Below are 24,422 nucleotides of genomic sequence, written 5' to 3'. Positions count from 1 at the left end.
AAAATGCTTTAAAATGGACTATGATGATAGTTGTACAACTCTGTGAGTATTATAAAAACTATTGAATTGCACACTTTAAATGGGTATGTGAATTATAATGGTATACAAATTATATCTCAATAAAGTTATTTATATGTTTATATATGTAAAGTATAAAAAATAAATGAAATAGAAAAAATTATGCTTATTAACAATAGTACATGTAAATAAAATACCAGCCTTACTGTGCCTCTGAAAGTTATTACCAGTGGTATGCTGCAGTTTGATGTTAAATATTCAAGAATTCTGTGGCACGTTGGTAAATCATTAGTAACTTGAATCAGCCATAGAAATCAGAAAATGCTACATATCAGAAATGTCCCCCTCCCCCAACCCGCACAGTGACCCAATTTACTACTGGTTATTTTGCATACTTAGAAACAGATCAGTTCAGAGGTTATTATAGAGAGAAGGACATAGACTTATAGATTTTTCCATTAATGTTGCAGTGGGAGTAGGAAGGGTGACAGATAAAAGATTTTATGAAGGAAGACTAGGTGGGATACAGTAAAAAGAAAAAAATGTTGTCATTTGAGAAAGAAAGGAGTTTACAATAACAGATTTTGAAGTGAAGAAAATAAGACTGTAGCACCATTATCAGGAATAGAGAAGTTTTAAAAGGAATTGAGATAAAAGAAAATGAGAACTGAGAAAAGTCTTTGAATTGGAGATTCAAATGACTATAGAGACCTTCTAGGCTACTACTAGTGAAAGTCAGCACACCAGTGCCTTTAAGAAAATTGGAAGACAGGGAAATAGATTAGTAATAGTCTTTCATTAGAGATCTGTGATCATAAAGATAATAAAAAAAAACAGAAAGGTACTTAGAGGAAACAGAAGGATCAAGTGGCAGTATTTTTTTTAATTAAGCAGATTTGTACATGTTCAAGACAGAGGAAAAGGAGTGAAAGAAACTGAAAATATCAGAAAAGAAGAAAACATATTATTAAGGAAGGAGGAGTCTAGAGGAATGGCAGGGAATGGCCTCAAAGGAGAGCAGGGGGAAGGTGTTAGCCCTAGAAATAAGAAGGATCACATTTTTCTAAAAACACAAGAAAGGAAAAGTGATAAGAGGATACTGTTGAATGTAAAGGAGGAAAGATGTATAAACTTATATCTGATGCCGTCAATTTTCTCAGTAGAGTAAAAAAGGAAGTGAAGTTACCTAGAAAGAACAGGGAGGTTGGAATGAGACTGAAAGCTTGAGGAAAGAAAACTAATTTGGAATCGTCGCTGTGGGAAATGTATTAGAGCATGAGCAAGTAATGGGACTATTGAGCACTATATTTAGTCCAGCTCAGGCCAGAAACTTTAATCTTTAGAAGCCAAATTTCTAGATCTGGGAAGAGAAACAGAGAATTAGCAGGAACTGTGAAAAATATAGGGTTAGGCCCTGGTGAATAGAAGGCAGGCAGAAGAGGAAAGAGAAGAGTTAAGGAGACAAAATGATCTAGACATTTCTCCGAAGATGATATGCTAATTGCCAAAAAGCACATGAAAAGATGCTCAACAATATTAGGCATTATAGAAATGCAAATCAAAACTACAATGAAATGCTGCTTCATACCCATTAGGATGGCTCTAAGCAAAAAAGACAGGTAATAACAATGATGGCGAGAAATTGGAACCTTCACACACAGCTGCTGTGAATGTAAACAGGTACACAGCTTCGGGAAACAGTTTTTTACTATGTTAAACATAGACTACCATATGACCCAGAAATTACACTCCCAGGTATATAGCAAAGATAATGAAAACATATGTTTTAAAAAGAACTTGTAGGGCCGGCCGAGTGGCACGATGGTTAAAAGCTGGTTTGGGACGCCAGACGGCCCCGGTTCGGATCCCACATATGAGGGCCAGTGACACTGCCCTCTACAGCTAAGATGCTGAACAACAACAGCTCATCCTGGAGCTGGGCTGCCGTGAGTCGCCGGCGATGGCGTAGGCTGCAGCCCCTGTGGCAGTGGGTTGCCATGGGCTACCGTGTGTAGCCAGCAGCCAGCATGAGCGGCCAGCAGCCGTCCAGAAGCCGGCGACTGATCTGCCTCGCCCAGGAAGAGCGCAATGATGGTGCCAACTTGGGCCAGTGAAGCAACGTCCTCCACAACTAGACTGAAGAACAAAACGACAGCAACTTGTCTGTTCCCCTTCCCCAATTCCCCAGCGCTGTTCCCATACCCCCAATTCCCCAATAAAAAAAAATCTTAAAAAAAACAAACTTGTAGATGAATAACGAATAACGTTCATAACAGCATTATTCACAATAGCCAAAAATGGAAACAGTCCAAATATCCACCAACTGATGAATGGATAAACAAAATGGTATGTCCGTATGAAATATTATTCACCTATAAAAAGGAATGAAGTATTAATACTTGCTGCTACCTGGATGGACATTAAAAACATTATGCTAAATAAAAGAAGCCAGACACAAAAGGCCACAGATTGTATGCTTCCATTTATATGAGATGTTCAGAATAAGCAAATCCCCAGGGAAATAAAGTAGATTACTGGTTTCCAGCAGGTAAAGAGAGAAGAGGAAATGGGGAGTGACTGCTTATGAGTGCAGGGTTTCTTTTTGTGGGGATGAAAATGATCTGGAATTAGATACAGGTGAAGATTGCACAACATTATGAATATACTAAAAACCACTAAATTGTACACTTTAAATGCTTAAAATGGTCAATTTTATGTTATGTGAATTTTATCTCAATTTAAAAAGATACATTAAGTATCCTGTCTTTCATAACTCTGTTTCTTCAGTCTTCCTTGAAGTATACCATGAACATTCCAAGGCAGACAGCAAATGCTGCTGTCTCTCCTGGCAAGGGCTTGTGCAGGATCAATTCCTCCTACGTGTAGAGAATGACACCTAAGGTTCTTCAGCTACAGCAGAATCAGCAAAATCTTTATTTTTCTAGGGTTGCCTTCAGTTAGAAGGTGTAGTATTTTTTTAAAGCATCCTGTTATTCTCTTCTCTATTAGAGAACAGCGTCTACAAGTTGAGGTTTATAAAAGTAGGACTAAGTATTTCTACCTACTCGTATGTTATAAAACATACCGCCTTTATTTTATCCTCAAGGGAATCCTACAGAATAGCACTGCTTTCAAGTCTTTCGATTATCTGGTAGTGAAGTATAAATGAAAGTGAATGGGTTTAGGACTTAGATCTAAATTCCAGCTCTATCAGTAGTGGCGAAATCACAGCAAGTTTCTAAAGTTTCATTTCACCTTCTATAAAATTGGAAGGTAATACTACTTGCCCCACAATATTTCACATATAATAGGTACTCAACAAATTTAGTTCATCATCAACGTTAGCTCATTTTCTCTGCCATTCTATGAACACAGGTTTCATTATGCCAACAAAATTAATTAATCGTATTAATCTAAGAGGTTAGCTTCTAAATGCTATATAAAGTTTCTAAATCTATGCATTATAACTAATACTATTACGACTAGAAATTATAACTAATAATGGTCATCATCTCCCAAATTATAAATTATCTGAATGCAACATTGCTTCCATAAGAACTTTTTCCCGATTTTGTTCATTTACATTATTAACTCACTATTCCTCAAACTTCCAGTGAAAGAGAAGAGATTCTGGCGTCCTTAATAGGGAAATGGAGATAACTCAAATAATGTAAGACTAGAACTTGATATTGTCTTTCCAGTACTCTTTCTACTTCCAAGGATTCTTAAACATTTTTCAGCAAAAAGTTTCAGAATGCCACAGAGAAAATTTATCTTTTACCCAAACATTCTGCACAAATGGTAACAGGTTCTCCTGAGATCCAAATTATTTCAGTAATGCCAGGAGGAAAGCATTATAGAATCAAGAGGAATATTATGTGGTATGAGAAAAAAAGGGATAATGAACAGAGCAGATTCTAACCCCTGGGGATCTATTAAGAAAAAGAAAAAAAGAAAAACAATAATTCTCCCTGACTCTGATTGCCATTTCACTGAATATATTCACTGAATATAAATTCACTGAATATAAATAATGAGCTTATCTATCTAACTACTATTTGGATGTCTCATAGACCTTCTAAGTTGAACTTGTACTAAATTAAATTCATCTTCCTCCTGTATTTATCATCAGAGTGAGAAGCACCCGATCTACACAATCTACCTAAGCCTGAAACCTAGGAGTCACTCTTAACAACCTCAGCATTCTGACTAAGTTATTAATCTGTTGCTCCTCTAGACAGCCATTGTTCCTCTAACCTTCTATTTGGCCCTCTTCATATTGTATCTTAATTATGTCTCTTTCCTCTATTTGTCTGAGAGGTTCTTAAGAGTAATGTCATCTTTTCATCTTTGTATCTCCAATTCTAGCAACTGGTACACAGAAGTTCTCAATATATATTGACTGAAATAAGATTATGAGATCTCCATAAAGCAGAACTGTGGCCAATTTCCCCTAGAGTTTAAGTACTTTGTGACATATTCATACACATAAATATTAAGATAGGCTAAATGTCTTATTTTTTGTAAATATTTTTGTGATCCTTTTGATTGTACCTTTAGAAACATCTGTATCAGTAAACTCTTTATACTTACAAACTAGCCATAAAGCTGTCACTTAATTTTTCCTCAACTCTTTTCTCTCTCTTCTATCCATTTCACCCTGACCCATCAACCCAGCTACCTAACACTTGGTGATCCCTCCCACTCCTTACGCGCCTTGCAAGAAAAGCACTTTTTTTTAAAGCTAATGAGCTCTGAGCTCTGAAACTCTGCATTATGCTCACATTTCTCAAAGGAAAGGCCTTGCTTATCTTTTTACATTTCTAGGACCTATGCCATATTGGCACATTGTAACGTGTGATAAAATCTTGTTTGTTCAACCCAAATGTCAACTAATGAATGTATAAATAAAATGTAGTATGCAGTATATGATGGAATGCTATTTGTCAATAAAGAGAAATGAAGTACTGATACATGCTACAACATTAATGAATCTTGAAAACATGCTCAGTGAAAGAAGCCAGCCACAAAAGACCACACAGTGTATGATGTCATTTGTATGTAATGTCCAGAATAGGCAAATCTATAGCTACCGAAAGTGGATTAGTGGTTTCCAGAGGCTGGAGAGGTTGAGAAGAAATGGGCAGTGATTGCTAATGGGTATGGGGCTTCTTGTAGAGTGATATCAATATTCTAAATTTGGTTGTGGTGATGGTTGCACAACTCTGTGAATATACCCATTGAATTGTATAGTTTAAACAGGTGGATTATGTGATCTCAATAAAGCTGTTATTAAAAAAGAAAAAACTTTTTTTGCTTTTGCTACAGAGTTGAAAGGGGTCCAGGGCCGGCCCAGTGGCACGTTGGTTAAGAGCTGGCTTGGGACACCAGCTCTGAGCAGCAGGGCCCTCATTCGGATCCCACATGTGGACCGGTGACTCTGCGCCCTCTACAGCTAAGATGGTGAACAACAGCTCAACCTGGAGCTGGGCTACCATGAGTTGCCGGCAGATGGTGTAGGCTGCATCCCGTTGCAGTGGGCTGCTGTGAGCTACCCAGCGTGGCTCCCAGTGGCTGGGAGCCAGTGTGAGCGGCTGGCGGCCGGCAGCCGGCATGAGCTGCTGTGAGCCACTGTCCAATGGTCGGCGAGCGACTGCCTCACCCAGGAAGAGTGCATAATACCAACATGGGCCAGTGAAGGAACATCCTCCACAACTAGACTGAAGAACAAAAGGACAGCAACCTTTCTGTTCCTCTTTCCCGATTCCCCAATGCTGTTCCCCTCTCCCAATTCCCCAATAAAATCTTTTTTTTTTTTTTTAAGAAAGGGGTCCAGAGATAGAAAATACAGGTATATAGTGGAGATGTCAAATTATTTGACACATACTCCTCATTAGGATCAGTCCAGCCAGTTGTGTGATGAATCTTTAACCACTGGCCCATGCTAAACAGCCTGTATGTACCAGAGAGGAATGTGGAATAGGTAGCAAGTCACTCAAGTGATTTGTGACATGAATATATGAAGCAAAGTAAGTTAAAGCACTGAGATTCCTCAAATTCTAAGGACCAAGAAATTTAAATCTTCTCAGAGCCTATTCCACTAAGACTGGCCTTTTTTGCTCTATTCTGGGCTATGGTGATTGGCTGAGAGTATCACCTACTTGGTTATAACTTGGTTGTACTCCAAGTGAGATTGCTAAATTGGTACCCACCACCATTTCCTTTACCTAACCTAAGAAACATTAAGAAATTAATAATGCCCTGTTTTGTTGACTGCTGATTCATTTTCTGAGTTTACTTGCTGTGGTGTGCAAATCATAGCCCCCTAAAGATGTCTACATGTTACTATCTAGAACCTATGACAGTGCTACCTTAAATGGCAAAAGGGACTTTGCAGATGTGATTAAATAAGAGTTTTGAGGCAGGGAGATAATCCTGAGTTATTTGGGTATGTCCAATGTAATCACAAGGGTCTTTCTAAGTGAAGAAGGGAGGAAGGAGATTCCGAATCAGAAGGAGATGTAATGACGTAAGTTAATGGTCAGAGTGATGCGACTGCTGGCTGGCACCATGAGCAAAGCAATGTGGACAACTAGAAGCTGGAAAAGGCAAGGAAACATTCTCCCCTAGAACCTCCAGCCAAGCCAACACTTTGATTTCAGCCCTCTGAGACCCATCTCTGTCTTTTGACCTCCAGGACTATAAAATAATATGTCTCTATTGTTTTTGGCCACTAAATTTGTGGGAATTTGTTACAGCAGCAATAGAAAGCTAATACACTTGCCCCCACCAATATCATAAATATCAGGCCTGGAGCATATGCTTATGCCTCGTATTTGTGGAGTCCAGTTGCTTTTATTGCTCAAGACAGAACATTAGTTTGGAACAACTGTTAACTGTGTTAACAGTGGAAATGTTTTTCCCTTTGGGCTATGAAGCTCCAGAACTAACCAATGGAAACTGCAGTTTAATCAGTGGCTAAATGTCAATATAGGTAAAGAAAATACAGAAACATGCAATTCTATCACTGGGATTTTGAAACATGGGTGTCATAATAATATCGTATATCAATAATAACTTCAATTGCGTGTTCTTTGACATATTCTTTAGGGGAAGCTTTAGAAAGAGTACCAGCCCGAGACAGGATGAGCAGTTTGTAATGGGCCTTTGATTAAAGGCTTGGCAATAGTTAGAAATACACAGATAACATCTCAGAGATAAAGGAACATGAGGTAGGCAGTCATACAAAAAGGTTCTCATCTAAGATATGACCAGTAATAGAGTGGATAAATGATATGGGAGAAAAGACAGTAAGACACAGAAAACTAAACACCATGAGATGATACCAAGATCAGATTACTGCTTGGAGCCCCAATATCTCTATTTCATTAGTTGAAATTTGATCTTGCACCTAATATACATCACAACTTCCAAATTTTCCTAACATTTTTTCAATTACAATGTAAAGCTCTTACAACTGAGATGTGAGTTATAATCTAGTAAGAAAATATAAGATTTCCAACAACTGTGAAAATACTTACTATTCATTCTCTCCATTATTCAAGAAGACTTGTAACACTGATATCATCAATGTTATATCAGTTTTCTACCCTCCCCCTTCCAGGTTAAGTTTACAGCAGAAATCTCTTCCTTACTTACAACTGCACAGCGTGGCGTTTTTGAAGGAATTCCATCTTCCTCTGTTGCCCCATTGGGTCCAGGTGCGTCTTTCCTCCTCTTCCTTGTGTTGACTTTGGCTGAACTCTGTGCATCCATCTTATTTTAACTGGTCATAGAAAGTAAAAAAGAATTTTTTTCTCATTGGGGTAGAAAAAATTCTGTCACCAGTATTTCAGAGATGTTAACAGAGATTATACTCAGCAAAAGATCAATTCGATAGCACATATTTCACAAAGATGAGCCAACTGCATCTGGCAAAAACAAAGCTTCACAAAACACAGGCTCTAGTAGAAACACTGAAATGCATCTCTGTGGCACAATGGCCACAATTAATCACCTGACCTTGGAAATTAGTCCCCCTGACCAATGAAGCCTGTATACTAACTGCTAATCGCATATCTTGACTGCATGCAAGAGACTGAAATAGGGCTGGCCAAGTGGCTCAGTTGGTTAATAGCTCACTCAAGAGTTTGAGCTCTGAGAAACAGCAGTTCGATTCCCGGCCCAAGCTGAGCTGCCGCTGAGCTGCCCACAGGTTGCAGGATGGCTCAGCTAAAAAAAAAAAAAAAGAAGAAGACTGAAATAACTTGGCTGAGAAAGTTGGTTATACAGACTTTACCACTACCCCTAAGTCATCCCTGGGACACCTGGAGATATGACCAATGCAAGGAAATCTAAAAGGTTTATCTTTGGTGCATATGGAGAAAAGAGCCTTTTTTAAAGTAATGGCCATCACCAATTCCTGGTTTAATGGGGCATGGATTTAACTCTAAATGTTCTGTAAATTTCAGAGACCACTCCACCAGGGTTAGAGCTAAATTGTGGCGTCAAGTGTATTGTAACTTCTAAATGTCCTTCCTCTGCCTTCTTCAATACTCATCTCCCCTTCCTCTTTCAGAGTGTTAGCACCTTAAGCTTGTTCAGAGTCCCCAACTAATAAAACCTCATTCAGGCTTCTCCTTCCCCCAAGAAAAATTTATTTATTACTGTTTCGTTTAGCAGAGAGCTTCTAGTAACTAGCTATCACATAAAAGTTCTGAATATGTGATGTTTCATGTTAAGATGTTGGCTTATGCTACCTCTCCAACCCCTACAAGTATATTTTTTCTTGGGTAACATAATTTGCACAAAATAATTTCTTGATAATGATGACATTTTAGGCATCAACCAGAAATTGGGGATAGAGGATAAAGTTGACTTTAATGGTCAACTGCCATCTCTAGCCAAGATATAGTACAGAAAAAGGTGGAAGAAAGATCCTCAGAGCAAAGGTGAACAAAACAGATGCCAGACAAATGAGGACATTCTACTCTGCCTCACTACCTCTAATAAGCCCTCCTGAATAAGGTGCTCATCTAAGCAACAGCAGCTGTGCCTTACTTTCTTTCCTCCAGCTAAATTCCAAGTGGCAATGTGACAAGATCTACAAGAAACCTGACCTAATTCTTAGAGACTGAAGGTGACTCTCCAGGAGTCGTGACTAAGTATTAGGATGACTTGAAAAAAATGTGAGTCAAAAGTGAAAGATGAACACCACCCAGAAACTTCCTTTCATCACAAATGCAAATTAAAACGGAATAAGGGTACTATACATTTAACAAGTTTTTCCAGTGATGCTGATCAGTTTTTCTTCATGATTATTAATTATTATTTCAAAATACCCAGGTCAGTATTACTACTCCTTTCTCACTGGTCTGAGAGGCCTGATAAGAATGCTTAATCAGTTCAATTAGTCTGTTTCTAATTTGCATAGACAGGACTTCTCTGTGAGTGCCTGTTAAATTCTTTTCAGCATAGGTAGAAAAAAATCCATTTGAGAAGTGAAATCAGCAATCTGGTGACAAGCAGCTCTAGATCAGGTAGTCAATAATATTAAGTACTTACTGTGTACAAGGTACTGTAACAATTTTAAAGCAAAAACTATTTTCTCAAGAAGACCAATCAAGGTGAGGAAACCATATGTTCAGGTTATTAAAAATACTCCTTAGGGCAGGTCGAGTGGCTTGTTGGTTAAGAGTTGGCTTGGGAGTGTGAACTCTGAGCAGCAGGGCCACCAGTTCGGATCCCACATGGGCCAGTGACACTGTGCCCTCTACAGCTAAGATGGTGAACAACAGCTCAACCTGAAGCTGGGCTGCCATGAATCACTGGTGACAGCGTTGGTTGCAGTGAGGCTGCAGTGGGCTGCTGTAAAATACATGAGTGGCTGGCAGCTGGCGTGAGCTGCCGTGAGCCACCGTGAGTGGCCGTTAGATGGCTGGCAACCAATCTGCCTCAGCCGGGAAGAGTGCAATGATCACAATACCAACATGGTCCAGTGAAGCGACGTCCTCCACAACTAGACTGAAGAACAAAAGGACAGCAACTTGTCTGTTTTCCTTCCCCGATTCCTCAACGCTGTTACCTCCCCCAATTCCCCAATAAAAAAATCTTTTAAATAAATAAATAAACAAATAAATAAATAAAAATACTCTTTAGGATTCTAAAAATCATCGGGGGAAAGTGTGTTGAGAAACAGAATATTTACACAGTTTCAAAATACCTTCCCATAGATCACTTATTAATTACGAAGGGAAAAGAGTCACCTTGATAGTGAAAAAAATCTCTTAGCTAAGTGATCAAAGTTAATTAACATCACCAGTAATACCTCCTGAGGTAAGACACTGAAGACACACTACCTGCCAAAAAAAGCATAACCTGTATGGAGGAAGAAGCAAACAAACCTTAATTGAAGAACACTGTACAGAACAACAAGCCCATATTCTTCAAAAAATGTCAAGCATGAAAAACAATGAAAGGCTGATGTTCCAGGTTAAAAAGGGTCAAAGAAATGACGATTACATGTTGTGCAAAATCTAGATTGGGGGAGAAATTGTTATAAAGAATAGTTATTAGGACAATCAGTAAAATTTGAATATGGGTGGGCTGTGTATCAGATAACAATATGTATCAATGCTAAACTTCCTGAATTTGATAGTTTGCATTGTGTTATATAAAAGACTCCCTTGTTTTTTAGGAGATATGAGTATATGCTGACATATCTGGAAATAAAGGTTCATGTCTGCAACTTACAGTCAGGAAGATAGAGAGAAAGGGAGGGAGAGAGGTAAAGGAAGGAAGGAAGGAAGGAAGGAAGGAAGGAAGGAAGGAAGGAAGGAAGGAAGGAAGGAAGGAAGGAAGGAAGGAAGAAAGAAAAATGTGTGTATTATATTATACATATTAAAAAAGGTAAAGCACATATGGCAAACATCAATGTATGAATCTAGATGGGGCATAAAGGAGTTCATTTTAACATTCTTACAACTTTTCTATAGGCTTTAACTTTTTGTTCAAAATAAAAAGTTTAATTTTTTAAATACTCTACAGTGATTTCTACACAGATAGGCCCTCATAGAAGATTATCTTTTGGGGTCTCTAGAAACTGATTCCCTCTCCTTCCTGACTCTTTGAATCAGTTATATATATATATATATGTATATATATTCCAAGAAATCTAAATGTCTTGCAAGGAAGATAACAACTGCAACAGTCATGATATTGGCTTTTTTGAATACTTACTATGTGCCAGGCACATTATTTTCATTTAACTGTATAATCTGAGAAGCAGGTATCATTAGCCCCAATTAACAAATGAGAAAACTAAGGATCAGGGAAGTTAAGCAGCCTATCTAAGAGATAACATAACTAGTAAGTGGGAGAGCCAGGATTTAAATACATACTTGTCTAATTTCAAAGTCCTTACCACTATATTCTGCTGTCTCCCAGAAATTCCAGATTTTTAAAAAGCTGTCTCATCATTACTGCTGCTTCCTTCAATCAAGAACATTCTCTGTACAGCATGAGTCCCTTATGTTTTTGCACACATAAATCACACCAGCCTAAATGAACAGTGAAAGAAAAGGTCACAGTTATTTAAAGGTAAACAAGGTCCCTAGACCAATCAAATAGAACTGACGTGGCTACTGGCCTGATTCAGTGGCTGCCTGATTTGTCAGCTATACAGATTTGCAGATCTTTCCTGCTAGATAGTTTTGCTAGGGTTTCCTGATAAGCTTTCAATTTAAGCAATAAAGCATTCTTTAACATCTGCTCCCACCTCTCTGACATTACAAAAAGGTGATATTTTAAAGGTACTTGTACTTTTCATTCATGGATACAAAGGTATCATGGGTGTCATAATAAATCGAGAGGATAAATGCCATGTCATATTTCCATAACCGCAAGTTAACATTCCTTAATGTTTAATAGATAAATACTTAACACATCCAAAGACATGTTTATAGGAACTTTTCAGAAGTCTTTGTTCTGCGGGGGTGGGGTGGGGGGGTATGCATGCTATATTTTTGCAGCTTTATTAAAGTATAAATGACAAACAATAAATTGTACATACTTCAAGTACATAATTTAATGAGTTTTAATGTATCTACACAACCAAGAAATCATCAAAATTAGGATAATGAACATATCTATCACTCAAGTTTCTTCATGCCACTTTGTAATTTACCTGTCCCTCTCCACTCGGGCTTTGCTTTGCTTTTTTGTTTTATTATTTTATATTGTGGTAAAATATACATAACATAAAATTTGCTTTGCTTTTTAACTGCTTACTTCTTGAAGTACTGAGCCATCTTGTCATATGATTCAACTTAGCCAGCCAAACAGAAGGTGGCTATCATTACACTAGAAAAAGGCAAAAGGCTCTCCGCTCTCCTCCTAATAGTTAAAACACTGCCAGTGTGGTTTTAAAGATATTCTAAAGATTAATGTCTGCAGTTGCTAGATTTTGTGACACTGGATCTATTCCACTAGACTAAAAAAATAAATCATACAAAAAATATAAAATATCACAAGGAGGAATCAAGGCAAGAGAAAGGAGTTGTCAGACTAGCTATTTAAAGCTAAAGTAAAATTTACAAACATAGAAAGAATCAAGACAACCGTATTACTAACACATTACAAAGGTCTTTGCTAGAGAATAGTAATACTAGTACATTTTACCTGTATTTCAGCTGAATACATATCTTCTTCAACAAAATCTCTCTATCTGCCTTACATAAACACCTCTAGCCAAATGTCTATCTATGGCAGTATTATTCAGTACTTTTTATCCATGCTCCAGTGTGAGAAATGTAAAAATCTTTAACATCACTGTCAGCATAATGTAGTGATTAAGGCCCTAAAATCAGATTGCCTAAGTATGAGTCCTATCTCTACCACTTACGAGTCATGAGAACTTGGACAAATTCCTTAATTTCTCCCACCCATACTTGCATCACCTAACAAATGAGGTTGCAATGGGATAATCCATGTAAAGCCTTAGCTCAGTGCCTGACACACAGTAAGTACTTATAAATATTAGCTACTGTTATTATTTAGTAGTAGTATTAATGGTTGTCATCATCTACCTTAAAGCCTATCTTGTGTATCCCCTACATCCAAAAAGATTTTGTCAAGTTTTCCCCCTATGACTACTGTTATAAAAAGTATACTCTTACATAAAAGTATTTCCCTATTCCTACCCAATCCAGTTTAAGAATCACTGTTGTAGCAAGAACTCTTCTAGAGTCTGATGTTAAACTACAACGAAGAAAGAAAAGAAACATTACTCCTACTATTACTCCTACTACTACTAACAGTTAGCACTTATATAACACCTGTATGCCTAAACACTTTAAATATATTAAAACTCCTGGGCCGACCGAGTGGCGCGTTAGTTAAGAGTTGGCTTGGGACACCAGCTCTGAACAGCAGGGCCCCGGTTCGAATCCCACATGAGGGCCAGTGACGCTGGGCCCTCTACAGCTAAGGTGGTGAACAACAGCTCAACCTGGAGCTGGGCTGCCATGAGTCACCGGCGACGGCATAGGCAGCAGTGGGGCTGGCCAGCATCTGGCGTGCGCTTTCGTGAGCAGCCATCCAATGGCCGACGAACAGCTATCTCACCCAGGAAGAGCGCAATGATAATACCAACATGGGCCAGTGAAGCGATGTCCTCCACAACTAGACTGAAGAACAAAAGGACAGCAACTTGTCTGTTCCCCTCCCCCAACTGCCCAATAAAATCTTTTAAAAAAAAAATTAAGGGCCGGCCGAGTGGTGCGATGGTTAAGAACTGGCTTGGGACACCAGAGGGCCCCGGTTCGAATCCCATATATGAGGGCCAGTGACACTGCCCTCCACAGCTAAGATGCTGAACAACAGCTCAACCTGGAGCTGGGTTGCTGTGAGTTGCCGGCGACGGCGTAGGCTGCAGCCCCTGTGGCAGTGGGTTGCCATGGGCTACCGTATGTAGCCAGCAGCCAGCGTGAGCGGCCAGCAGCCACAGTGAGCCGTCCAGAAGCCGGTGACTGATCTGCCTCACCAGGGAAGAGCGCAATGATGGTGCCAACTTGGGCTAGTGAAGCAACGTCCTCCACAACTAGACTGAAGAACAAAAGGACAGCAACTTGTCTGTTCCCCTTCCCCCAATTCCCCAGCACTGTTCCCATCCCCCCAATTCCCCAATAAAAATATTTAAAAAAAAAATTAAAACACTCTTAACATTCACAACCCATTGACACAGGTATATTATTTTTATCACTATTTTACAGAAGAGGAAACTGAGGCACAGAAGATAAGGCCACATAGCTAGTAAGTGGTGAAACTAGAAATCACTTTAAAAAAACAAGACAGAAAAAGAAATCAAATTCAATCAGCCTGGTTGTAGACTACACACCCTTCTTGTGTATGATACAAGAAGGTGCCTGATAATTATCTCTAAATATTTACATGGCTGTCATGTTGGATAGGACAGACACTTATTCTGTGAAAATTCAGATAATAGAGCATGGATCACTGGTTGAAAGATGCAGAGACACAAATTTAACTAAACAGAATAAAAATCTTTTTTAGGAACAACGTTATCTGAAAGGGTCTGGGTAATCTCAGAAGACATTTCATTTTGGCGCACCAGGACATTTAAAGCAGAGACTGTATAGACACACATTTATTCATTTTGTTGGTCATAATCTGTTAAAGCCCATCTTAGTTGATCTTTTTGTTTGCTCCAATCTGTTAAAAATTTTTCAAATCTTGACTGCCACCTATCATATTAGCTATCTACCACAATTTGTATGTAATCTATAAACTTGAAAAGTGTGGTTTTTATGTCTCCATCCAAGTCATGGCTGAAAATATTGGTCAGGATAAATACGAGGTATAATAAAAAAAAATACTGTGAATGTTTAAATAAAAAAAAGTATTACAGTAAAAGACACATTGCCATTAATCCCCCTCAAAATAGTCCCCCTTGCTTTGAACACACTTATTCCATCTTTCTTGCAACTTTCTGAAGAGTTCTGGAAGTCCTCTTTCGTGAGTGTCTTTACTTCATCCTCCATCATGACAACGCTTCTGGTACAGAAATTTCTGTCAAATAAAAACACTACAGTGTATCCTCATCCACCTTATTCACCAGATCTGGAACCATGCGACTTCTGGCTTTTCTTCAAAATTCAAAATAATGATGAAAAGAAAACGTTTTGAATCGATACAGGACATTAAGGCGGCCACGACAGCGCAACTAAAGATACTCATGAAAGAGGACTTCCAGAATTGCTTCAAAAAAGTGGCAAGAATGATGGGATAAGTGTGTTTGAAGCGAGGGGGAATATTTTGAGGGGGATTAATGGCAATGTGTATTTTACTGTAATAATTTTTTTTAATTTAAACATTCACCATATTTTTCAGTTATACCTCATATATGTCCCCATACACCCATGTGACATATCATTAAAATCCTCTCCCCTCATTGAGAACCACCCTTACTACTCTTTAGGTTAGTACAATGTAAAACACAGTAAAGTTTATCTTTAGAAAACAGAATAGAGGATATATTTAGAATTCATAATGATTTAGGGTATTCGATTTAGGGTTTCACTGTACTATCTGTCACACAGCCCACAATTCTCTATCACAGTCCCTGAAATAGTGATAATAATTACAGTGACAATAACAATTATAGTTAATACTTATAGAGTAATTCCTATATGCCAAGAAGTTATAAACCTTTTGTGTATATTAAATAACTTAATCCTCATAAGAATCCTTTGAGGTAGGTTAATGCTATTATCTCTATTTTGCCGATGAAAAAATTGAGGCACAGCTAGGTTAAATGATTTGCCTAGATTAAGTACCTAGGACAGGGCAAAGCCAGGACTTGAATGCAGGCATTCTGGCTCTAGGTTTGTGTGTTTAATGACATTATGCTGCCTAGTAATAAGATGGCCATACATGAATTTAACCAAAACCACTTACTAAACTCTGGTCACATGCTACACTGCCAAGCAGGAATTTAATTTCATCTTTCAGAAAGACTGGGCTCCCTTCCCACTGGGCGTATCACTGGCAGACTACTTAGGAACGCCCGGGGCTTGTTTTGGTTTGGGCCAGAGTAGAAGAGTAGAGAGGGCACTAGACCAGGAATCATATAACATAAACTGGATTTTAATTCTAGCTCCTTCCAGCACCTTAACTCTAGGTTAAGATAAGTCCCTTGACTCTAAGAGTTTCTTCATCTGGTTAAGGAAGGTTCTAACAAAATGTACTTAATTTCTAAGTCATGGTAAGGTTCAAATGGGAAATTAGACTATAAAGAGATATTAGACTATAAACTCCCTGATGTGGTGGATATTTATTGTTGGTCTTCCCCTTGTTCAATCCTCCTGTTCTGAAAAGAGCCCATTTTCATTTGGCGACTCATTCTCATTTGGTCTGTGTGAGCTTCACCCTCAGCCTTAGCATCAGATCACATGTGCCAAACCTAAACCAATCAGTACATCACTCCGCCCTGGCCACAAATTAGGGGAGGAGGGTGGAGGATAGTGTAGTGATAGGTGACCTGAGTTAGTCCAATCAGAGTGAATTCAGGACTCACCAGATGGGAAAGCTTGGACAAAGATTATCACTTCTTTCTTTGTGGATTTGAACATAGAGATTGTTCCTAGACATGGCTCTAGGAACAATCCTATAACAATCTAGTGGCCAACCTATAACCAGGAAGAGAGCCCTTTTTCAAAATAGTCAACAAAGAGAAAGCAAAGCTGATGAGAGAGAGAAGTCAGATCCTGAACTCTCTAATTGTGCCAACCAATACATTCCCCTTTTTGCTGAAGTCAGCTGAGCTGTTCTTATCACTTGGAACCACACAATTATAATTGATGCATCCAACACATAGCAATGATCCCTGGCACACAGTGGACGCTGAGTAACTATTTGAATAAGTGTAGTTCATATAGAAAACCACTCTGAAATTTTCAAAAGCACTACATACATTACTGTTTTGTTTTGATGGAAAGGGGTCAAGTGTTTGTAAATTTATAAGTGTATCAAAGATGACGCAATAAAGCTCCCATACTGTGAAAAGTATTTTTCCTTATCTGCTTGCACAATTCTTTATCTGCTTACATACAGTTCTTCCATTTTCTAAAGATGACTTTTGTGTCTTACATTATATTTTACATTATACTTTAAAGTGAACATTACACATTAGACTTAAATTGAAGTCTTAAGATCCTTTGGATTTAGAAGAAACATACCTAATATTTTTTTGGTTTTTAATGTAAAACATTTCTGTATCTTATACTCTTTATTTAGAGATGTAAAACACCAAGGTCACGGACACTCCTTAATTAATATTAACCCTAAAAGAATTTAGAAATTATAAAAATTAACCCTCACATTTCCTCTAGAACTACTAATAATTTTAAAACTTTGACTTTATGTTTCTCAAATTTTTTCATTTTTCACTGACTCTCTTAGACCACCCCCATGTTCCCTCACATCTACTAGCTTATGCGCCACAAAAGCATATACAATAATTTAATACTTGGTGCCTAAAATGATGAAAAAATTACCCCCAGTTTCCCTAAAGTTCTATTAGATGCCTGCTGGGACACATCAACTTTGCGGTTGAGAAAAGGTGATGGGAGGAAGAAAGCATACTGAGGATAGTAAATACATGTTGGCTTTTTAGTTCATTATATTGAAACTTAGCTGTACCTACAACCACACTATCTTTACAGCATTCACAATTGCTCAGTAACCACTGAATACCTCCAACAATGAGAATGAGTACTTCCCAAACTCTCTGTTTATGATAACTGCACCTTTGTAATCAACAAACACCATTCAAGTAAAGGTGCAGTGGTAACCCTGAAAATGGAGGTGCCTTTAAATATCTACATTTAAAAGGGGAAAAAATACACACAACACACAGGCTGGCTTAATATCAGTTTGTGTAATAGGCAATGGGGTTCGGAAAAGATGGCACCTCCTCAAAGCCAATACAGTACAAAATCAAAATGGGAATGAGAAGTGGGGAATTGCCTAATATTTTGTAGATGGATCCTGGCTTCCAGCCATAGCACCCACATTAATTAAACTGGAATGAGTCAGAATGGAAGTCCTTAGAGATAGAATACAGAGCCTCCCTCAAGAGTTCATTAGGGTGGGCCAAAACTTCCTGTTTTTTCAGTGGTTTATCCTCCAAAAATGTTTATCAAGAGAAGCTACAGCAAAAGAGAGACAAGGAAGCTGGCAGCCAGAACACAGCCTTTGTAAGGCTTATCTTTCCAACATTGCTACCTATTTAGTCCCTAGTCAGTCACCGCATCTTAATCACTCAAACTCCCGGTTCAACCAGATTCTAAATATGGACATAACTGCCCACACCACCACCAACTACCACCCTGCCTGTTAAGTGCATTAGAGTCTCCAAATTGCTTTCAAGATACAGAATGTAGTATTGTGCCCGTGATTTTTTACTCAGATTCACAAAATCTGCCTCCACTTCTGCTGACTCACCTCCCAGTACACACTGCTTGCTTTGTTCTTCAATGTTCCAACAGATGCCTACTTGGATGCATCAACTTTGCTACTAAGGAAGTACAGAGGCTAAGTTGGAGATGTGTGTGTGTTGGGGGGGGGGGCGCTGTGGAATTGGACGGAGGTGGGGAGTGGTGAGAAGATACTGAGGATAAATCCAGTTAAGTATTTTTCCAAAATGAATGTCCTGAAGGAGACAAATTCTGGGCACTAGCATGGCATGCACATGCTTGAGTTCTAAACATGAAAGTCTCTTACAAGTGCAATTTTAGGGACTCCCACTCAGTCCTCTTTGTTCTGCTTTCTTATTGTTAGTAGATCTAGTATGCACCCCAGGGTAAAAGCACCCCAGGGTAAAAGGGGAAGTGGACTCTGCATCTTAAGCTATGCAACAACATAAATACTAGCAAGTTGCAATCACACATATTCTTCAAGTTTCAAAATTCTTTTTTTTTTAATTAAAGTTTATTGGGGTGGCAATTGTTAGTAAAGTTACACAGGTTTCAGCAAGTTTCAAGATTCTAATGGGTCCTCGGGAAAGTCATGACATATTTTTCTACGGTTTTCAATGCAAAAATACGTCATGACTTTCCCGACGACCCAATAATTCAAATTTGACTCAGTACTATAGGGAATTATCTGCAAAAAGAGGAAACAAATTTTCTCTTTGCATTCTATTCCTGCTTCCCCCATTTCTGGGCCTACATTATCTTCCTCAGTAAAACCTTATGCTCAGTAATTTTCTACTAGCATACCAATGCTCACTTCCAAAACTGAGTGAGTAAGCACATTTCATATTTGGGATCTTTACCTGCTTCTACCATTTTAAAGCTTAATAAAGTGGCGTTCTGGGCCGGCAGAGTGGCACGTTGGTTAAGAGTTGGCTTGGAACGCCAGCTCTGAGCAGCAGGGCCCTAGTTCGGATCCCACATATGAGGGCCAGTGACACTGCCCTCTACAGCTAAGACGGTGAACAACAGCTCAACCTGGAGCTGGGCTGCCATGAGTCGCCAGCGATGCTGTAGGCTGCTATAAGCTACCGTGTGTGGCCAGCAGCCAGCATGAGCTTGGTAGCCGGTGTGAGCTGCCAAGAGCCGCCATGAGCAGCCGTCCAGAGGCCGACGACCGATCTGCCTCACCCGGGAAGAGCTCAATGATAATACCAACATGGGCCAGTTGAAGTGATGTCCTCCACAACTAGACTGAAGAACAAAAGGACAGCAACTTGTCTGTTTCCCTTCCCTGATTCCCCAATGCTGTTCCCTTCCCCAATTTCCCAATAAAACCTTAAAAAAAAAAGTGGCATTCTAACAAGCAAGGTTAAAGTGCATCCAATACTCTTGGTGTTAATCATGTCATCTGTGGTACATTTAGGCCTTTCCACAGATAACAGTGCGGTCACATCACCCGTGTAAAGCCCTTTGAACCTTGAAGCTTGAAGGTAGGATATGTCTAACCCATAGTGAGGAGGAGGGACTGGATTCAAGAACCATCAGACATCCTAGATCAGAGGTCAGCAAACTACAGCTCACGTGCCAAAAAGGCCCACTGCCTGTTTTGTAATTAAAGTTTAAGTGAAACATAGCCATGTTCATTAATTGATGTATGTATTGTCTATGGCTGCTTTTGTGCTACAACTGCAGAGTAGTTGCAACAGAAACCGTATAATCTGCAAAGCCTAATATTTACTATCTGGCCTTTTACTGAAAAAGTTTGCCAAGTCCTAACCTAGATGAAGACAGCACTAGGTTTATCAATAATTTCATAGCAAATTCCACCTAGATTATGCAAACAGTTCTAAAGTGGAGGTCACTTCTAGGAATAGGATTATTTCAAGAAATTGTACCATAACTTTCTGATACAGGATTACTTCAGTTTATGTCACTATCCTTATGTCACCACAATACATAGAATTAAGTAAAAAAAAAAAAGTCTGATTTGAGAAATTCTAAATGTAAAGGTAAATTTCACAACATGACCAGCACTGTTACTTTCAAAGCAGAGCTCAGTGTTACTCTTCAATGCTTGAGGCCAGTAAATTGCCACATCTAAGATTTTAGCTTTGAACTTGATCTCTTCCCTCTAATTTCTTCAGAAAAAAACCCTATTCAACAAACACTGAGTAGGCACTTACTCTGTGCCAGACTCTCGGTTAGCCCTGGAACCAAATAAAACTTATACTTGGGCCTGGCCACACAGTAGAATATTTCAGGAAAGAAATTATCTTAAAAACCACAAGGGAGACTTGTGATAGTTCTTAGAGTTGAACGTGCTCTGCCATTGTTCTACTAAAAGACTCAGTGAGTAAACCCTGTGTTTAGGTTGTGTTCTTCCTAGAGAGGGTTATGGAACTTATATGTCTAAGGCAAGGTCTATGATAGATTCAGGGAGTCTGGGATTTGGACAAAAATGTTATATCTTTACTTTTACTAACCTTGGCAAATTCACCACTTCCTTTAATTATGAACATAAGTTGCAACAGTAATAGATTTAGAATAGTAAACTTTCTCACTGACAGAAATCATATATTTTCATATATTACACTTCTTATAGATATCTTGTTTTAATATATGATCATTTAAAAATTATTATAGTTATAAGACTCACTAGTAGCAAACATTATTTACTATATTAATAAAAAGCACATATAGTGCAATATCACACCTCAAAATATTTTGATAACTGTATTTCAATATAAGCTGCTTCTTTTACAATTCCATGTATTTTATATTTTGCATATAGAAATACTATTTCAAAAAGAGAGTTCACAAGGTTTCACCATACTTTCATGACACAAAGAAAATTAAGACTTCTGTTCTAGGACCAAAAAAATAAACAAATATAATCACATAAGGTAATTCTCTGTAAACTTAAAAAAAAAAAACTACTTATTTTCTTAAGTGCCATACACTCATTTTGTTCTCTAGCATACAGCAAAGACCATATGTCACTATTTTTAGCAGCTCTCACTTCAAAACTAGTTTGCAAATAGTAGTGAATGTGATGTAACAGCCTAGCAGACAATGGGTTCCTGGTAGTCATTGTAGTTCACATATTAAAAGCTTCAAACTAATATAACTTTCAACAAGAGAGTTACCAAAAGAAAAAGAGAAAAAAAGACCTCCTCCCCGCCCCCCCCAAAAAAAAGCCTGCTATATTTCTATCTACTAATATGGTTTGTGAACAGTAAAATATGGGCAATTCAATTATTTATATTAATGAGATAATGTATGTAAAGTAAGCTTACACAGTGTCAAATATATTTTGGAAACTCACAAATGGTTTCTTTTTTTCTTCTGGAGTGGAGCGCTGGCATATACTGCAAAACAGATAATGTAAAAATTTGTATTTCCTGAATTTACTCACTGAATTATAGAAGGGACTTAGGATTTAAACTTTGCCACAAACATTCATAAAGCAATTAACAAAACAAATCAAACTTCAAACACGTGTCCAGGTACCCATTTGACAGGAATATTGTGAAAAGAGTTTAGGACTAGAAACAGAAAGGTTTAAGCTTAGGAAAGAGGGGTGCTGGAAGTCACCCTCTGAGCAGATAAGCAGAAGGGTTGAGCCTAGAGCCCTGATCTCCTTCTCTCCTGAAGTCATATTGTTTTTCTAATGTGACTGATGTGGTGATAAAAGACGTAAGTAGACACAATCTTGAGCAAAAAGGAACTCTCACAGTCCAACAATGATTAGCACGTACTCTGAGTTTCAGGTTTCTCTAACTGAAAAAATTCCCCCAAAAGTCATGACTTTTAGAAAGATCTATTCTTTCCAATCTATTTTAGGGTAACATAAATGTAAATGTTGGTGTAAGAGAGATTATTTCTGTTTGATTCAGAAGGGGGAATACTTGTTAGTAGAAAAGCCAGATATCTGACTTCAGATCAGGGTTATGCAATAACAATAGCAAATTATTATGCTTGCTTTTTCTATGAATATTTCATAAATTAATTTTTATCAGCATTTATAAGATGGAGAGGTTATTCAACTCCCTAAGGGAATCATGTCTAACCTAGAGAGGTTAGACAGACAGCTCCACAGGGGAATCATGTGGTTTACACATTCCATGAGCTTGTATACAAAATTTGGTGATTGTTATATTTCAGATTATTAAAGGGTTGTTTACCAGAAGTAGTTACCTCTGCCATTGTTAAAAAAAATTTAAAACAATAGAAAGCAATAATTCTTCCCATAGTCACAGAGTAAGTCAATGTCAATATCAGATAAAATAACCCAGGACTTCTGAATCCAAGGCTCTATCTGACTAGATCATTCTCCTTTAGGGATCAAATATTCAAAGAGGAGGTCCCCCCAAAAAATAAAACCTCACCTGTTTATGGGAGGAAAAGCGTAAGCTGAGGAAGGAATAAGTTCATTCTTTATCAATCAGGCCATTATATTGGTTTTCAAAGGTAATTTGCAAAGCAGGGTAGGTCAAAAAGAATCATTTTATTCAGCAAACACAAAAGACCCCAAAGGCAGTGCTGCAGTCCCCAAGCCTAAATGTTTTCTCTTCTGCGGTCTGTTACCTTGAAGCATATATTCTGTTCTAGAAAGAAATTCTTCAGTAGTTCCTTTTAGTTATGTGGAATGTAAGCCACATAAACATCTAAGTCCTAGAATAAGGGTAACTAGCCATTTTTTAGCCATTTTTTCGCTAAACAAAGGCTATGCATCATTCCCAACTTATTCCCATTCAATAATCTTTCTGAAGTCTCTTCCCTATCACAAAATGTATATGTGTACAGGTGGTGGGGCTATTAGGTTATCAGATAAATACAGTGTCTAATAAGTTAAAATTATCTCAACTTCTGTTAGACAATTTTTTTAAATTGGGTGGAATATTACTCAGCCATAAGAAAAAATGAAATGCTGCCACTTGCAACAACATGGACGGATGTTGATATCATACTAATCGAAATAAGTCAGACAGAAAAAGTCGAGAAGCATGTGATTTCAAGGGGGGAGAGGGAGGGAGAAGAGGATAAAAGGGGTCAAATATATGGTGATGGAAGGAGATTTGACTTTGGGTGGTTAGCACACAATGCAATATATAGATGATGTATTATAAATTGTACATTTGAAACCTATATAATTTTATTAACCAATGTCTCCCCATTTAATTTAAATAAGAAACCAACAAAAAAACTATTGGGTGGCACAATCAGTAGTACCTTCTACAAAGGGCTGTAGGAGAAGAGGAGGTAGTGAAACTCACTTTAATTCATTTCATCTGCATCACTAATAGCCCTCATGAAAAGGGAATCAGTAGGAGATAAAATCAGCAGCTAAAACATCATTTTAATTACCCACAATATAGTATCATACCCAGTAGGCCAAGTCTTAGCCTCCAATGCACAAATCATTGAGCTGAATAGCTAAATACATTAAAGCCTCTCTCATGTGGCATTCTATTCACCGTTGTTGACCTTCCCAGAGTCATCCTTTCTTGTCCATGATGGTCATCATCTGTTTACCACTGACTACTGCACCAAATCCCATTCCCAATATTTTTTTAATAGCAATTCTCTGTACTTGCAGAATCACTAAATATCAAAAAAGACCCTGAAGGTCATTTCTCCCTACTCCCATTTTATTCTTGGCAGAATGTTTTCTGTTTCTATCTTCTGTTCTCTTCCTAAGCCTTGTTCCTAACCTCCCTAAAGCTTCCCCTCCCTCAATGTCTACTCCTAGCAGTTTTTCCTATCATAAACCCCTGCATCCTCACTGTCTCTATAAATATCACTGTCCCCACTTCAATATATAAGTTCTGGTTCTCCCAACTGAGATCTTCAGTTTCAGTTCTCAGTCATAACTAGTCACTTCAGTTCTATTTGGGAAGCCTTCTCCAG

The 24,422-nt window shown here is 38.2% G+C and overlaps 1 protein-coding gene across 4 annotated transcripts in view; it reads right to left on the bottom strand.

The window, feature by feature from the left end:
• Positions 1-24,422, bottom strand: part of PCYT1A (phosphate cytidylyltransferase 1A, choline) — a 46,732-nt gene that overhangs the window by 21,143 nt on the left and 1,167 nt on the right. Inside the window, exons 2-4 of one of the 4 annotated variants that reach the window (XM_019651861.1) lie at positions 21,838-21,880; positions 11,441-11,576; positions 7,678-7,804 (exon numbers count right to left, since the gene is read on the bottom strand). In XM_019651861.1, the coding sequence (XP_019507406.1) occupies positions 7,678-7,794 (117 nt within the window). In that variant the 5' untranslated portion in view covers positions 7,795-7,804; positions 11,441-11,576; positions 21,838-21,880. The remainder of the gene's footprint in view (positions 1-7,677; positions 7,805-11,440; positions 11,577-21,837; positions 21,881-24,422) is intronic. The other 3 variants (XM_019651856.1, XM_019651867.1, XM_019651847.1) reach the window with 3 other exon arrangements.

Source organism: Hipposideros armiger, unplaced genomic scaffold, assembly GCF_001890085.2.
Source record: "Hipposideros armiger isolate ML-2016 unplaced genomic scaffold, ASM189008v1 scaffold_8, whole genome shotgun sequence".
Classification (NCBI taxonomy): domain Eukaryota; kingdom Metazoa; phylum Chordata; class Mammalia; order Chiroptera; family Hipposideridae; genus Hipposideros; species Hipposideros armiger.
The sequence above is the reverse complement of the archived record's forward strand: the minus strand, read 5'-3'. Positions and strand labels throughout refer to the sequence as shown.